Consider the following 18,135-nt stretch of genomic DNA (forward strand, 5'->3'; position numbering starts at 1 on the left):
TCTACTGAATCAATTTTAAAGTGCGTCTACTAGTTTATAAATCACTCAATGGCATGGGGCCAGAATACATGTCAGATCTCTGAGATCCTTAGGAATCGGTCAGCTGGTAGAACCTGGGTCAGAACCAAACAGGGTGATGCTACTTTTAGCTACTAAGCTGCTCACAGATGGAATCAGCTTCCTCATGACCTCAAATGTACCCCAAATCTCAACCTTTATATCAAAATCGAAACCTTTCATGTATTCATCAGCCTTTGAATGATTGTTTCTCATGCAGCACTTTCTGCGCTGTAACTGCTCATCCTATAACTTTGTCTTTTATCTGATTCTCCTCGGCGGGCACATCTCTGATACCCTGTCCTGGTCAGTCAACACATCATTGCTGGCCAGGAAGGCCCAGCAGCGGCTGCACTTTCTGAGGGTGCTTAAGAGGGAAAAGTTGGACACACGGCTGTTGATCACCTTCTACCTCGCCATCATGGAGAGCCTACCGACATACGCCATGACTGTATGGTACTCCAGCTGGACAGAGGCTGACAGGATGAGACTCCAAAATAATCGGCTGCTCTTTGACCACAATCCACAACTCCCGCTGTGTCTGCAGGGCAACACAAATCCTGAAGGACACTATGCGTCTGGGCTTTTTTAGCATGCTGCCCTCTGGAAGGCGCACTAAAAGCCAGAACAAACAGATTTAGGAACAGTATATTTCCAATGGCAATCACATTATTAAACTCCAATTGGCACAAATGTTAATGCTTGATGGACAACTGCACATTACTAGTATATGCACCATGCTCCTTTCTATAGCTGCTACCTACCTCCTGCCCCCCCCCCCCCCCCCCCCCCCCCCACACACACACACTTATTGCGTTCAATGCCTTTTCTTGTACGTAGTTTTCTTGTAACTCTTTCTTTGCACCTTATGCAGACTTTTACGCTTTGTATTGTGTCATTTCTGGAGCTGCTGTCCCTCAGTGTCATTGCACCAAGTACAATGAAAATAAAGGCTTTCAATTCGATAAAATTCAGATCAAAGCAAATCTGAATTTCATTAGGTTATTTAATATGATCTAAATTTGTGTATTTTATTCATGCTGTCATGTTGATTTTGCTGTTCTTGCTCCTGGAAAGCGCATTGATTTGCCTCTGTGTATAAAAAGTGCTGCACAAATAAAACTATCTGAGATATTTATCTGAGATATACACAAATAAGAAACTAAGGCATTATTTATTTTAAAGCTACTTGTATAACACCCAAGATGTGAAAAATGATGTGTCAACCCGAAACTTAAAAATAAAAACTGCAATAATAAATCTGTGTTACATAAATTGCCAGATATTAGTCCACTTACGTACAACACTCAGGAAAAAAAGAATGAGTCCACACCGGTGCAAGTTATGCTCATACTTTTTTAATGTATCACAATGAGCAAGAAACATACTTGATGAAATCTTTTCAAAGGAGTATATTCAATTACCATCTACAATCAACTTAACTAGGACAACAAGGTTTTTGTGACAAAAGTTTCTTTAAAAGTCTGAAGTTCCATGTGGTTGTGTGTATGTTAGTCTCCATGTCATTTGGTACAGTTTGGAAATCTTCATATAATTACAGTAACAAAAAAAGAAAGGGAAAACAAAATAAAACTAACAAGACTACAGTATAGAAAAGACATCAAGAACAACATTTTTGGTTTAACTTGCTCTTTTTTTGTACATTGCAAGGCTGTTTTTTTCTACCCTCAGATGGGCTTCCTGGAGCCACAGAGCCATGCTTAGGAGGCTCAAAGGAGGAGTAATTCAAGGAAAGAAAAACAAACAAAAATCTAAACAAAACGCATAAAAAACGTTGTGGCACCAGAAGTCACAAAAGGAACAGAGTGCTCCAAGTAACAGTTCATCGTAGAAGCTGGAGCAAGTGGTTGTTTGGTTGTTAGTTTGGTTGGTAATTTTGGTTAAAACGCTTTTTTTAGTGTGACTGCCTCTTTAAGAATGACAGCTCTGAGAACCCACCCCCTCTCTATGTTATTAATTTCCTTATTTATATAATGTACCCAACACAGAGAGGGGTGAGTCAACGTCTGACTGGAAAGCTTTGCTTGTCCAGCAGAGACAAGCACGAGGAAATGAAACGGGTAGCAACAAGGAGAGGAAGAAATGAAGCAAGCATCTCTGTCCATCCTGTCCTGAAGTTTCAAACATGTCCATCAAAGAGCAGAGGCAGAGCTAGAGAAAGAAAAGGACGGACAGAAAGGGGGAAAGAGGCAGCTGGAGCCACTTAAGTTCAGTTTCATCTAACGACTTCCCTCTGTGTGTCACACATGTCCGTTGGTTCCAGAGTCCATTCCCGTTACAGAGCTGTCAGTAATCAAATGAGGAGGTGGTTTTTAAAGCTGTTTCGAGCCTGCTTTCGGCTCCCGTGCCCAGTTTTGGTGTGCCCGCAGCCTCTCACATCCTCTCAACGAGGTGTCCAAAGCTTCCCAGAGTCTGTTGTAGTTATTTCCATTCTTTCATCTCACCAAAGAAAAAGAAACGATGACGCCTTGTTTTAAATATATCTATATATGTATACAGGTACGTGTTTGTTTTTCACAGTGGGCAAAAGATGACCTCTATGACAATAGCTTGCCTTTCTGTTGGAAATGTCCGTTAAAATCAAGTATCCCAATGACGACGAGTGGATTAAAGCGTCCACAAAAAACACACACGTGTCTGGGGTCAAAATGTTCCTTTTGTTTGAACTGCATTAAAGCTTTGGCCACATTAAAAACTGCTCAGTGCTTCGGTATCCTCACCCCTTTTTAGTTCTCGTCTTTAAGATTTTCTAAATTCAATTTATGCATGATCTAACCTTGTGGTTCTGTTTATTTGGTGTGTAACATGTAACAAAAACAAAAGGCAAACAATAGAAAAATGAATTGATGCTGGCTCTTATGAAACATGCACACACACACACACACACATACATACACACAAACCAATACATAGTCCATACTGGCTTCATCTAATGAGGAGACATCAACTCTGTTGACCACAAAAGAGCCAAGAATGATTACACTTTGGAAATCAGAGAAAAATCAATATCATTGAGACAATGAATAGAAAGAACATCCTCACACTGTAAAGTGGCCAGGTCATTATTTTTTTCCTTGATTTTAGCAATTCAAATTAAAACTAGTGTTAATTTATGATGAAAAAGCCAAATACAGAACTTAAACACAAACTATTTTAAATTAATTTACAGTACATGTTCAACATTATGTAAAAAATAAAATATGAAAACATTGTGTTTGAGAAATAACTCTGTACAACTTAAGAATTTTTCAAATCATTAAGGTACACGTGGAACAGTTATTGAACTACTGATGTCTTTGAAGAGCAACCTGTGGTACTCCGCATCACGTTATCTGCTAGAAGAAGCACTTTAAACATTTCTGAGACTGTGCCTTGTATCTTATTAGGGCAATTATAGTGTATGTACTATTGTAGCCAAAAAGTAGATATTTTTGTTATTTTCACACATTTTAAATCAATTTGGGTTTGAAACCCATTAAGTTTAGTTCCTCACATTGTCAGTGAGAAGGTGGGGGCACCTATGCACATCCATTTCCATTGTAGCAACATGAAGTGGATGACCTCTTTGGATATGAAAGCATCCGAAATGTTTGACAAGATGAGACATCTTCAAAAAACTGACTATTTTCCAGAAATAATAATGCTTTGGAATAAAGATGTCTCTTAAAAACCTATATCTATGTGTGGAAGTGGCACCCTGCACAAACGTGATGGACCTCTCAGTTACGGGGGCAACAACACCTCAGCTAAAAGCCATCGGTTCTCTCTGAGACTAGTAGTAGTTTGACTGGCATGAATGTAAAAAAAATGTCTACGAGACGCATCAGTACCAGATGTATTATTTACATTTTTTGGTAACCACCGTTACTTGCTTATCAAGTAAGCAACAACCTTGATTGGATGGAGGGGTTTTCAGCAAAGTTCCATGCCAGCACAAAATAACATAAAGGGGTCACTTACTTCAGCGACCAATGATGCAAAAAAATGTACACAACAGTTTACAGTCATTTTAAAAATGAGGAAAAAATAGATTGTGAAAATTGAAAGCATTTAAATGATACAGGATCAGTCCTTGCTTAAAAAAAGCCATAGTAATATTTGGAATGCACTGTTTTTTACAAACATTATAGATCATTGGCTTTAAACATTGGTCTGTTAAGAAATAAAAAAAATAAAATAAAATTCGGCAAAATGTCCTTTGGAACATATATTCACAGTCTTCAAAGTTCCGTTTTTGCAACAAGAAGAAAAAAAGGTGTTGCAGAGAGGCAAGAAATTGGTTTATTGTTTGTTTTAGTTAAAGCTTAGCCAAAAGCAAAATGAGCATGCATCTAGGTATTCTTTTTGTCTTTTTTTCCCCCCAAAAAAATCTACATTAGCAGCAAAACGTATGTCCTCGAAGATCAGACCTCATACATTTTCTTAAAAAAAAAAAAAGGATATTTAAATGTGACTAAAGTCAAAGAAAGATTAATAACCTCTATCTTACAAACTGCAATGGCTCTGTAACGGTGCTACTCCACAATGCAAGGACACGGGCCCTTTTTGGTTTTTGATTTTTACGTAAAAAAGCTTCCAGTCTGCTCGCAGAGAAGCAAAAACGGCAACTCTGATACGTACTCCTTTATCTTTTAAAACTTTGTGTTCATTCTAAAAAAAAAAAAAAAAAAAAAAAACTAATTATCAAGTATAAAGAAGCCTCTTTTCTCATCTTTATGCACCAATGGTGAAAGTGTTTAGTCTTTGGATTTTCTTTTAGTCTTAAAGCGTAAGAATTATTGGTAGTATTCTTTTTTCATTTTCATTTATGACAACAAAAAATGTCAAAATGAAGATAAAGACTGTAGCCACTCTACATGAAGAACAAAAGACCTGCTTTGTAGTTAAAAGATCTACAAAAGCAGGAGAGAGGAGAAAATAAGTGCAGACGGAGGAACAGGAAGTGACAAATAGAAGTCAGACAGTGATAAGTGCACAAATGTAACACAAGAATTAAATAAAAAATAAACTCTCATTTTTCTCCCAGGATCTTTTAGTTTTGGTTTGAACTAAACCAACCAAATCTTAAAATTTAAATACTTTTAAAAGAGGATCCTGCCTTGTCAAGAGGGGGATTTGGGTGATGTTTCTCAAGAGGTTGAACGTAAGACGGAATAATGTTTAGATAAATTACACGTCTTTTATCAAGACTATCGGAATGACCAAGTCAACATTGAATGAAGTGTCAGAAAATTGGACAATACAAAAGTTAAATGTACACAAAGTCTTTTTCAACCTACCGTACTGTTTAAATTCATTTCCAATGCAACAATCTACGTAACACCAAAAATGCTCATATTAATCATAAATACAGAAGATTTTTTTTCATATCAAAAATCTTTTTTTTAATTGCCCATTGTTATGTATGCAATGATCCTGTCTGGATAGAATGGAATTGAATTCCCCCATTTTAAACCATTTTTGATAATAAGATTAGCAAATTGTTTGCCCTTTTAAATGCCCAGTAGCAATGTTTTGTTAAAATTTAATTCAACTTTCGTTTGTTGTTGAATCAAGATTAAAAAAGGTGTAAAATATGGGCTTCTGTAACAGAAAAAAAGAGTCTGAGCTGTTGACCTGAGAATAAAATAGACATTACATTATTCTTTTACTTTTGAAAGCCATTGGTATCTGAATGCTTAAATAGCAAAAGAAAAAAATAAACTGAGACTATTCTCCCATACATTACATACTGGCTTTTTGTGACTGTGCTCTTATGTAGAAATTATTAGCTTGTTAACTTGCATTCCTTGAAGAGTTTTTGGGACATCTGGCAGCAGAGGTGGAGGGAGCAGGGGTGCTTCCAGTTGAAGATGGGGTTGGGGCAGTCCGTTGCCATAAAGTACAACATTCCTCCACCATTACCCAAAACATACGCACAGTAATCTTTCTGTCTTCTGACTAGTATGCATGTATTTTGTAGAGTTAAACAAAACTACAAATGAAAAATAAAAAGAACGAGGGAAAACCAGCATGTTGATATGGGAAAACAATCCACTAACATTAAATTTTTTGGTTACAAGCTTTGGAATTGCAGTTAGTTTTTACACATCTTTTTCTGAAATTGGTTTGTATACTTTAAATGTATTTTTTAACATTGCTTCTTTTTATGTATTTTTTTATTTGTATTTTTTTTGTCATTTTCTTAGTCTTTTTTTTTTAAATATTGTCCATCACTGAAAGCTCTCTTACAATCTGAGGGAGTCTGTTCCTACGCTAGCCAGGTTACTACAACTATTAGTGTCTTTGACAAAGGCAGGCTGCTGCGGCTCCTCTGCCGTCCTGCCCTGCCTGTCTGCTGACTTCTGACTGTTGTCAGAGTCAGACTCGTCGGTAAAGACGTCTGTTGGTATCGAGGTCTGAACTCCTGAGGTGCTCAATGAACTTGAGGTAACCGTTGAAGGTGAGGACACTGGAGGAAAAGAGGAGGGGGGACTAGCGTTGGATTTCCCAGCTAAAGCTCTTGAGAAAGGGGCCTGGGGCCAGGGTTTGCTGGCAGCTGTGGTGATGAGTGGGGCCTTAGAGGAGGAGCACAGGGATGAGGAAACAGCAGAGGATGGCATGGTGGCTGATGTTGTTGCCAGGGGAGTGGGGCTGCTGATGGGATGAGTGGCAGACTGCGAGGTAGATGTGGTGTTAGGATTGGGGAAGCAGGCTGAAGAGTGAGGTAATAAACTAGTAGCGTGCTCTTTGGCATTTTTGACTGATCGCTTGATTGTTCTGTGTTTGTGCAATGCCGATTCCAGGTGTTGACTGAGTGCCTTCTCCCCATCCAACATAGTGTCACAAGCCAAGCAGTCATAGAGACTTCCAGCTCCCGCAGTGGTGCCGCTGGGGACACGCAGCAGCATCTCATGCAAGTTTGCCACAGATTGACCAAAAAAACAGTTTGATTTAAGGTGGGAAATAGCTGCTTCCTCCTTGTTGAATACAGCTTGACACTTGCGACATGCCAGTTTACTCTGCACTCTGGGTACTATGCATTGATCAAGAGGGCGGTTCACAGCTTTGCCATCCATCTCATTCTGCTCACAGGGCACTTTGTTATGAGAGGAGGTGGAGGAGGAGGAGGGGGTGGTGGGTTCATGGTGGGGTTTGCCTTTTTGCTCCTCACTTTTAACTGAATCTTTGGCAGAATCTTTGCGATCCCCCACATTTTGAGAGGGAACTGGAGTTTGGCTCACCTTAGGTTGCTGGATCTGCTGAAGCTGCCTCTGCTGCTGCTGTAGTGCCTCCTGCAAGCTCTGCTGATATTGCTGGTAATGCTGCAGTAAGGACCCTGGGGACAGGCCCATAAGCGCTTGTGACAAAGCTGGGTTGTAGGGGAAGAGGCTTTCCATTCCATACATTGGTTGAAGGTAGCCTCCTTGAAGAGCCCCGGGAATCTGTGGAGTGTAATAGGGGGAAAAGCCAGGCATGAAGTATGGTAGGAACTGGTTTGTAAGAAGAGCTGTGGGGTCTGATGCCAAAGCAGCCTGCAGAGCTTGAAGCTGGGCAGGGTCCACCACATACTCCATCCCAGGTGTGGGCATAGAAGTAGCAGGAACAGCTGTGTCAGGTTTTTCCTTCTTGGCACTGGCAGCAGAGGTGGAGGGAGCAGGGGTGCTTCCAGTTGAAGATGGGGTTGAGGGCTTCTCCGTCTTTTCCTTAACCTTCTCCTTTTCCTTCTCCTTCTCCACTCTTACTTTCTCACCATCACGTTCTTTGGGAGGTTCAGGTCGCAAACCAGAATGCTTAGACAAGGAAGTGGAGTTGGAAGTGGGCGTAGGACTTGCATGTGAAACAGATGTGTTGGTCTGGGCAGGGCTGGATGCAGCAAGGGATGATGAGGAGGGAGTCTTGTTAGGCAATCCAGACGTGGGTAGGCTTGGAGAGGGAACATTGGCACCAGGCATGTTCAGGAGGTTTGAATGTTTTGGAGGAGTTAAAGCTGAAAAGTTTCCAAAGAAAAAAGAAAAGACCGATTAGATATTTTTGACATTTGTGCATTTGTATTTTGTAAAGATTTTATATCAACAAAAGAAAATTTGATCACAAAATCGACAAAATAAAGAGACAAATGATCAAAAATTTCAACTTTAATTTCTGAACTACCTCTGCAAATAAAAGCCAACAAATGACATACCTGAATTAGATGAGTTAAAGCTGGAAAGAGAGGGGCTACCAACCCCCGGCAAAAGGACAGGTGGGATGCCTTGCAGGTTTGAATAAGCTGACTGGAGATTCAGAGCCTGCATCGCAGGGTTGTCAAACATTCCCTGTTGCTGCATGGCTTGTTGCTGTGCCAGGCCTAAAACTTCGTTGGCCTTCTTAATGCGGTCCATCTCTTGTTGAGCCATGAGTTGGCGAACAGTTGCTGGGTCAAAGTACTCTTTTTCTTTATCGATCTGGCTGCCAATGGTATCTTTTACTTTAGATATGTGTTGCTGGGAGAATATATGATCACGGACAGAAAGGCGAGCACTGTACTTGACGCCACACAATGTGCATTCAGTCTTCGGCCCCTCATAGGATGTCTGATTTATTCCAAAGTGTTTAGCCATGTTGAGTTTAGCCTTTTTCTCTTTGGCTCTGGCGTTTTGAAACCACACTTGAACCACTCTCTTTGGAAGTCCAATGTCATTCCCTAGTACCTCACATTCCAGCATAGTGGGTGTCCTGTAGTCATTAAAGCAAGATTTCAACACTTTCAGCTGGAGGTTGGTCATCTGTGTTCGGAAACGCTTTTGGCCAGGCCTGTCTCCACTGTCGATGCTCCTGGAACCTGAAGCTCCAGGGCTAGGTGAGCAGGGGTCTGCCAGGCTGGACGTCTCGCTGTGGTCAATCATATTTTCATTTTCAAAGTCTTTAGCGTAATAGCTTGTTGCAGGGCTTACCAGCCCCGAAGACATCTGGTCATCGTTTTCAAGCATAGCAGCTGTGCTTCCAGACTTGGATAGGTAATCACCACTATGTTGACTGTTCTTTGCATCAGCACTGTCATTATCAGCATTGGCTTCATCACCTGTAGTTGTGTCTGTGATGGCCGTATTCACCGAAGAGCAGTCGTCATTATCCAATTTGTTATGATCAAAGCTTAGGTTTACAGAGGACATTGTTGCACCCTCGAAATCTTCAATCCCTTCAACTTTGATGGATGAAGGGCTCAGCAGACCCCTGGGAGACAAATCCATTCCTTTGTTCACCGGAGACAAGGAGGAACTTTGACCGTCACTGTTTGCAGTAGGAGCTACTTGAGAATAGCTTGCTGTGTCTAAAGCATCCATTTTAATTTGCATGCTGTCCTGCTCAGGTAACATGCCAGTGAGAGTTAAATTGTATCCAGCACGTTTGGCTTCATGCCAGTGACGAGATCTAATGTGTGCCTCAAGGGCAGTTTTTGCTTTGAAAAGAGCTCGACAAAAAGGACACCTGCGGTGTGCCTGGGCAGGTCCCACAGCTCGAAACTGGCCTTTTCTCTCTCTCGCTCTTGTGTTCTGGAACCACACTTGCACTACTCTCTTTTTCAATCCCACCTCATGAGCGATGTGGTCAAGCATTTTCCGTGTGGGATTTGAATCTAATAAGTACTTCTGATAAAGAATTTCAAGCTGTTCAGGTGTGATGGTGGTTCTGAGCCGCTTGTCTCTCTGAGGTTCCTCTCCGCTGTTTGCGCTGTCATTTTCTCCTGGGCTAATATTGGCTTTTTCCTCAAGCTTTCTTTTTAGGGAATTCATGGTGGAGGTCGGGGTGGACGGAGAAGTGGCAGAGGTGCTTGGAATCTGAGGCATTGCGCCAGAGAGGAGCTGGCTTGCCAGGAGAGGATTGCTGGGATCAAACAGCATGAAAGGCATGTCGATTGGACGGTCAAGAAATTGAGGATGGATGAACTGGTTTTGCACAGAGAGGAAGTGTAGCTGCTGGTGTTCCTGCCAGTGCTCAAAGGAGGGGAAGCCAATCTTGCACTGCTCACACTGGTATGGGATCATCTGCTGTGCCAGTTGTGTGGCAGAGGACAGATGCGGATTGAGACCCATGTGGGAGCTTTGTGATGATGCTTGAGTTGTCTGACAGGCTGAGGGAGCACACAGCTGCTGTTGCTGAGAGAAGGAAGGAGATGAATGCTTGCTTGGTTTGGAAATATTTTGCATCTTGTCTTCTCTCTGAGATCTTTGGTGCTGTGGCTCAGAATGGGTTTGGTGCACAGCTTCCTGCTTAATAGAAGTTTGACTTTCTCGTAGATCTGTAGACAATTCCGGTAACTGCTTGGGCTTCTCGTCATAGAGGTTAGAGGTGGCTGCTGGTGATGCTTCCTCTTTTTCGTTAGATGGGACATGTGCAAATGCTGAAGTTGAAGGAGGAAGAGGGCAAAGACTTGAAGAGGAGGGCATTGGTGTGTGACAGGAAGACCCAGAGGGGGTATAACTATCATGGGAGAAATCCAATGAATCCTCATTTTGACTGTCATACTGTCCTTCCTCATCTTCATCTTTGTAACACAACTTCTTTTGGTGTTTTATCAAATCAAATATTCGCTGGAACACCAGACTGCATTTTTTGCACTGGTAGTTCAAGTTTGACGTGCGGATATATCGATCATTTGAAAGTTCTCGTCTCTCACCCTCCTTCGCACCCTCCCCTTGGTTTTCATAATTCTTTCTTGCCTTTTGCCGAGCATTCTGGAACCACACAACAATGACGCGAGTAGGGAGGCTTAAAAGGTTGGAAAGCTGTTCAAATTCATCATCCTTCGGATAAGCATTTGCATCAAAGAAGTCCTGCAGGACTCTCAACTGGTAGTCTGTAAACCTCGTCCTGGATGATCTCTTACTTCCGTAGAGTTCATTTTTCTGAGGTTCAGGAGAAGGAGGTTTGGAATCAACTTTTGTATCCTCTAGAGTTGTTGTTGGAGGATTGTTAAAGTTGTATGGTGAGTCCTTATTGCGCTGGCGTTCTTTGAAGAGGGTGTTTCTGAACCAGTGCTTTATCACTTTTTGTGGCAGCCCAGACTTGTCCGCCATCTCTTTTATCTGCTCCTCATTTGGTGAGTTGTTTATATCAAAGTACTGTCGCAGGACCCGGAGCTGGTCATCGGTAATACGTGTCCGTGGCCTCTTGTTCTGTTGTTGCTGTAGCATGGCTGGTGTGAGCTGTTGTTGGTACAGCTGGGCCAAGTCTGATGCTAGGCTTGGCTCCACAGATGACAACTGGGATGGCAACTGAGTGGGCAAGGACTGCAGAGACATGGGCTGCATCATCAGTGGTGAGAAAAGGGGTAAATCCATTGGCATGGGTATTTGTGTCATTGTGACTGGTGGCTGTGGGGGAGGTACAGTTGGAGGCGTAAGTGAAGCAGCAGAGACTGGAATATTTGGTGTGGGAGCTCTTTGGGGTGCAGGAGGTGGGGGTGGTGGAGGAGGTGGAGGTGGGGGAGCCGGGGCAGCCTCTGGCGTAGGAGGTCTAAGTGGATAGAGTTTATCATAATTCTCTCTGTATTCCTTGGCAAATCTCTCAAGGGACCTAAATGGGAAAAAAACCTGGTGGATATGCTCCTGGTGACTCTTTAGGATCAGTATGTTTGAAAATAGCTTGCCACAAGCTTCACATTCTAGTTTCTCTAATCCCTCAGTGGGGTCCACCACTCTTATTATTCCACCTGGACCGCTTGATCCTGCAGTTCCACTCGTCTTTTTCTGAACTTTCTGTTTATTTTCATTGTACTGAATAACTAATTCAAATCCAAAGTTTTCCAGCAAAGCTTTGGTAGCATTTCCTCGAGCATCAGAAGCAATCCTTGGAGGAGGAAAGCTAGGGTCTTGGTTAATATTTAATGCGATTTGCTGGATGTCCTTCTTTTCTTTTGGTTTGGAATCTGTAGAATCTTTGTTCATGTAGTCATTTTTTTCAGGTACATCCTTCTCTTTTTGCGTATCTCTTTCCTTTTCATTTTGAGAAACCTTTTGCTTTTTTTCGACCTGCTGCAGGAGAGATGCACTTTGCTGCAGCAGGGCCATCTGGCTTTGGACCTGCGAGTGAGACTGTTGTTGCTGCTGTTGTTGCTGCTGAAGGTGGTGGTGCATCAGCTGCTGCTGCAAGCAACTTTGCTGGACCTGCTGAGCTGAGTTTTTCAGATCTTCAGTCAAAGAAGTGGCGGACGTTCCTGTCAGGCCCAGGACTGAACTGCTTATGTTGATTTCTGGGTTCAGTTGAAATTCTGCACCAGGGATGTAAAAAGGGAACAGCAACTGCTGCTGTTGCAGGGGTAGAAGTGCATCAGTTGTCATAGGGAAGTGCTGCAGAAGTGCTGGATTGAACAGCTGTGATTGTAAAAGAGCAGCTTGCTGCTGAAGCTCTTGCTGCAGCTGGGCTTGAGCCTGAGCTTGAGCCTGAGCCAGTTGCTGTTGTTGCTGAAGCTGCTGCTGTTGCTGACCCCTAACAGAGAGCATGTCTGTATATTTGGATTTTTTTACTTCGTGGTTTTCAGATGGTGATGAACGGGAGCTTGCGGAAGAATTCCCCAAACTTTCAATGGTGTGAGCTTGGCTAGTGTGGTTTCCGCCATGAATATTCTGAGGTGCCTGAGACCCAGAAGAACTGTGGTTTGTTGAGCTGGTGGTTGAATTACCAGCTGGACTTGGGCTAGATGTTGAAGTTCTCATAGTGGTTGTTCCACTAATTAAACCATGAGAACTTGAAGAGCCAGTGATTCCTCCTGCTGCTTCAAGTTTGGCTGCCCTGGCCTTGGTCTGGTGTAGGACAGAGCGCATGTGAATTTCTAGAGTAGAACTCTGGCTGTATGCCACATTACAAGTGCTGCATTTGAATGGCTTATTATCGGGGCTGCTGGTAGGCTCAGGTTGACCTGTAGTGGACTCCTGGAGAGCCCTCTTTACCTTGTGCAAGTGGGAGACAGAGTTATAATGAACCAAAAGAATATTCTTCTGTGTAAAGGACTCTTTGCACACTGTGCACTTGAAAGGACGAGAGGGGTCTAAAAACTTCTCCATTGTAAAGTTGGGGCCTTTTCTGAATGGCAAAGCACGTTTAGGTTCAGATCCAGAGTCTTCCTGCAGGGAACCGGAGTCGCTGCCTGTTGGACTTTGTTTCTCTTCTGGATCACTGTCGTCTCCCTCTTTGTCGTCTTCTCCAAGACTTCCATGCTCCTCACCAAGTGTTAATTCGCCCATTGCCATAATGTCACCGTTCATCAACAATCCTCCATAAAGTTGTTGTATATCAGCCTCACTGAGCTCCAAGTGGCTGGTTTCTAGATGCTTTTTCAAAGCTTGCAGTGTTCTGAAGCTCCGCTGGCAAAGACAGCACATAGTGGCTGCCCTGATCACATGATACTGGGAGTGCAGTTGTAGTTTCTCCACAGTTTTAAAGGCCAGGCTGCATTGGTTACATCTGTATTTGTAGACGTGGCGATCCGAAACAGGCAGCTGGGGCCTTTTGTTGTGAACTTCATTGAAGTGCATTTGGAGGGAGTTGGAGGATTTGAACACTTGATTGCAGCCTTTCTTCCAACACAGAAACCCAGCAGAATCTTCTCTTTCTGACTGCGGATCTTCCAACGGCGACTTGCGAGCTTCAGGTATGTCCGTGGGAAGGGATACCCCTTTTTCTGGATCAGCTTCTGATGCATCTGTGAATAAATAAGCAAGAAGAAATGCTATTGAGCCCAAAATATATGTGCAAAAGTGTTCAAACGATGACTGGTTTCAAAGTATCACGAAGATTTTCTGTTTAGATTTACAATTTTATTTTATGTAATAAATCATAAATGAGCAATGACAGAAATAAAGAGCTCATGGAAATGTGATACACATTTAATTTAGACCACATAGGAGAAACTATGCGTGTTAATGTGGAATTACAACTAACCAGCTTGCTTTTTCATATCATCAGAAATCGAGTTGGATGGAGCATGCGGGGTGCTCTGGGACTCTCTGTCTGGACTGGGCACAGGTATGAACATACTCGCTGGTAGCACCTCAGTAGCCGTCACCTGGAAACACAAAGAAAAAAAAAGAAATTATAGAGTGAAAAATGCAGTGTGTAAGAATAAGTTAAAATGACATCCTGTGGTCAAAAGTGGTTACTGCAGTCACTCTCACTGTCGTTTTGTTAGTTTCACGCCTGTTGCCAGTTATAGATCAGCACCAGAAGATTTTAGATAACAAGCAAAGACGAGTCATGCACAGTATGTTGACTAGTAGATAAATACATTATCATAGCTGGTGCTAGCACTCATGGGTGTTTTACAGTAGGGAGCTCTTACTACACTCATTACGGTAATATGCTTCCGGCATAGAGGAAGTGTCATTTTTACCATCTGGCTAGTTTGCTGTTATACTCTGACAGATTTATTAAAGGAAGTAAAACGCCACTTTTGACTCATTATTCACTTCACACACACAGTTCACTGTTATAGTTGTTGGGAATTGAAAAAGTATCTTGAGATGTTTTTATAGCTGACTATTTGCGTTTTATTCACCGTTAGCACTGTTAGCTCAACGTTAGCCTCAAGGCTTCTTTACCCAATATTAGAGAAAAATAAAGATGCTATGGCTTCCTAGGGGTACAAGAAATCACCTTTGGGATGCCCTTGTTAATGGCTTTGGTTCTTTAAACAACTCTGGAGCTTTTTGCTGGCTGTAGTCAAATTATAAATGTTTATGTTTATTTATTTGGCAGACGCTTTTATCCAAAGCAACTTACAATTTGTAACCTATAGGGCATGTTGTGATCTGTGGGGGAAACCGGAGTACCTGGAGGAAACCCACACATGCATGGGGAGAACACGCAACTCCACGCAGAAAGGCTACAGCCGAGTTTCGAACCTGCAACCTTCGTGCTGCGAGGCAACAGTGCTAACAACTGCGCCACCATGCACTGGCACTTCAGCGTTAGCTGGCAGGAGACATGGCAACCTCACAAACTCACTGATGATAAACAGTAGCTACGTTCCCCCTTTCTTTATTTTGAAAGGAGATAAACTGACAACCCTCGCAGCCGGCTGAGAATGAAATGTTTTAGTGTTGCCCTCCTTCCAAAATGACTGAGACATTACACTGTTTTGAGATTATTTCACTGTAGAAATCTTACTTTATTCTTACACACTGCACTTGTAACAAACCTGGTTTCTAATCATGGTTAGATATTTCCGTTTAGGGGAGATGAAAATCCGTGACAGAAACAGGGTTTGTATCCAAGTAAACCAAAATCAGTCTTAAGCAAAAACAATGTTAAAAGCAAACCAGGATGGCTAAGACTATAAAGCATTTTTGGCCATTTGATGTCAGTTTTAAATTTAAAAAAGTAAGTCAGTTCTTTATTTGTTTATGTAACTTTTCTGTTCCTAGTGAAATGCATGGAAACTCCAACAAACAAACAAACAATGAAGACATTTACAGTATAAAGTGGACTGCTTCTAGACAACTGCTTCATTAGGCCATTAGAGAAAAGCCTGGAGTATACCAAGGTCACTTTTAATTCTGACTGTCTAATTGGCAAACATAGTTCAAACGGCTATCATCCGGCCAGACTCAGAATTAATGAAGCACAATTATTTTTATTAGCCCTATCTTACTCAGACAGAAGATGAGACATGCAAGAAGAAAAAGAAGGGAAGACTTGATGGGCTATGTATATATATATATATATATATATATATATATATATATGTATACATGTGTGTGTGTATGCTCTGCATTGCACATACAGTATGCAATCTATGAGGTAGATGTAGAATGATGGACACATGGCAAGATAACATAAAGTAGGTGAGTTTAAAAACAACAAGTGAATAAATAAGACAAATGGTGGAGGAGTGAACACATCATTATGCACACTTGGCAAGAAATAACAGTCACCTATTTCAGAATTAATTAGGATCCTCAGTAGACACGTGAAAATGGATAAAGCACCATTCCATCTGCCTTCACCAACTGTAAAAAAGGTGCTGGCTTTAATGTGTGTTACATTACCTCTGTTCTATCTCCTCTTGTAGTGGTTCAGTACATTACTACCTCTATAAAAGAAATAATTATTGCTATCTATACTAATGTGCTTGCCATTTACTTTGAGATGGGGGATGGAGATGGTTAGGCAGCAGGCAGAGCAATGCTTTACACGATGACTGTCCAGCAAGCTGTTCAGCCTCACAGAACAGAGGAGAACCAAGATTTGCTCAGTGATTTACAAGAAAATTGGGAGAGCAAATTTTTATTTCTCCTCGATGGGTATTAAAGGAAGCAAGGAAAGTTTTATTTCCTGGTCAGAAAAAAGAAAAGGGTTTACCAGTGCAGTGATTCAGATATAAATCTAACTCAATAGCTACAGATGACTCAACTTACTAAAAGGTTTAGTTTGTTTACTTTCAGATAGCTACAGCAGATTGCCACTTTTCCAAAAGTTTTGCTCTGTTGTTTACATTTGTATTGAGTTCTACTAAATAACAACATATCTTTTTATTTCTCAGTGGATTTTCACAAAGTTGTGTAACTGTTCATTAAATATTGTCACAGTTGTCAACACTGAAGATAAATGCTTTGTTTTGACCGACACACAGCTATGACAGTAATGTCTGCAACGTAATAAATGAACTGGGAGCTGAGAAACCTACCCATCATGACAGAACAAAAAAAAAATAACATTAGAAATTCACCTCTGCAAATGACTGTAATTAGAAACGAGGTTCAAAGGCATGCTGAAGATGAACGCAGATGAGACAATGAGAAACAAAAGAAAGAAATGTGAATCTTAAAATGTCTCTTTTCCAGCTACAACAAATGGGATCGCCTGCAGCTATTTAACAATTAGCAGCATTTTGTGTTTCATAACAATGAGCTAAATGTTGGTCATTTAGAACAGTGAACGTTTGAGAGAAACTGTTCTCACAACTGTGGGCTGAAGGAATCCCTCTCGACAGTGTTGGATCCTCGCACTGGTCCTTGATCTGACCTAAACCTGCTGCAGTACAGTTGATTGTAAAGTGTGTTGATAGTAAAGTAGATTTGCTACCAAACAGCAGAGCTCTGACAAGCTGTTTTCTCACCTCTTCTAATGGAAAAATGTGTAGCTGCAGAATTCATCGGAGGAAAGAAAAAAAGTAGAATCCAAAGGCATATGTGTAGTTTTATAGAAAACGTTGGTGTTCAGTTGTTTGTTTATTGGTGTATTTTACCTCAGATTTAGCTGGTTTGCGGTTTCATTTTTTTTTTTTTTATTGTTAAGCCAAATCATGTCTGTAAAGTGAAATCTGCGTGCATGCTTCAGTAGGCCAGTCGGGGCAACGCCGGTGAACAGTGTAGAAATATTTTATTTCATAGTCACTATTTTGTATTAGCATTGCATCTAGTTGGGTTGAGAGGTAACAGAACAGTAAAGATGTGGAGCTGTGACACGTCTGCTGCTGCAGAGAGTGGCAGAACACGGCAAGTCTTACTTCCTGATATTTGGACATTTTGCCTCAGATTGGACAACAGCAACGCGACTCGACCGCTGACTTGCAACGTGGATGTTTTATCTCTACAAATAACACAAGCCTAGAGGGCATGTGCTAATGGTTAGCTTCTAATACTACTCGGGACGTTGCATGATGTTTCCTGGACATTAATGTGTCAAGATGGGTGAGTCTATGAATGTTAAGTGACAGTGTAACGTAGATCTGCCAGGCTTTTCAAATCCTAGAGTTTCAATGTCTATTTTCTATCAGAAGCTAATGCAGGAGACAGGTCTAGGAGACCATTTTCATGTTCAGCCTGCTTGAAAAACTCAGAGTGACTGATTGTAATTAGAAATAATAATTAAAACATGTTTATGTAGTGTTCCACACCTTTAATCACTGTACCAGTCTACCAAAAGAAAGCAAACTTTAGGCTTAGACAACGACACCGGTAAAAAATAAATAAATAAAAGGATTGTTTGATTTACACTTTTTTACCAATATGTCAATATAGTCTGATGTTTCGTTTCTGATAGCAATATAAACTGATACTAATAGAAGCAGAGTCATAAACATGTTTAGGTAACTAA

General features: G+C 41.4%; 1 protein-coding gene across 5 annotated transcripts in view; it reads right to left on the bottom strand.

Annotated features, from left to right (window-relative positions):
* Positions 1–1,399: 1,399 nt before the first annotated feature.
* The window catches only part of zfhx3b (zinc finger homeobox 3b), a 250,778-nt gene continuing 234,042 nt past the window's right edge, over positions 1,400–18,135 (bottom strand). For all 5 annotated transcript variants that reach the window (XM_070554993.1, XM_070554992.1, XM_070554995.1 and 2 more), the window contains 3 exons: positions 13,981–14,104; positions 8,243–13,741; positions 1,400–8,047 (listed from right to left, as the gene is read on the bottom strand). In XM_070554993.1, the coding sequence (XP_070411094.1) occupies positions 6,306–8,047; positions 8,243–13,741; positions 13,981–14,104 (7,365 nt within the window). In that variant the 3' untranslated portion in view covers positions 1,400–6,305. The remainder of the gene's footprint in view (positions 8,048–8,242; positions 13,742–13,980; positions 14,105–18,135) is intronic.

This window comes from Nothobranchius furzeri, chromosome 9, assembly GCF_043380555.1.
Source record: "Nothobranchius furzeri strain GRZ-AD chromosome 9, NfurGRZ-RIMD1, whole genome shotgun sequence".
Classification (NCBI taxonomy): Eukaryota; Metazoa; Chordata; class Actinopteri; order Cyprinodontiformes; family Nothobranchiidae; genus Nothobranchius; species Nothobranchius furzeri.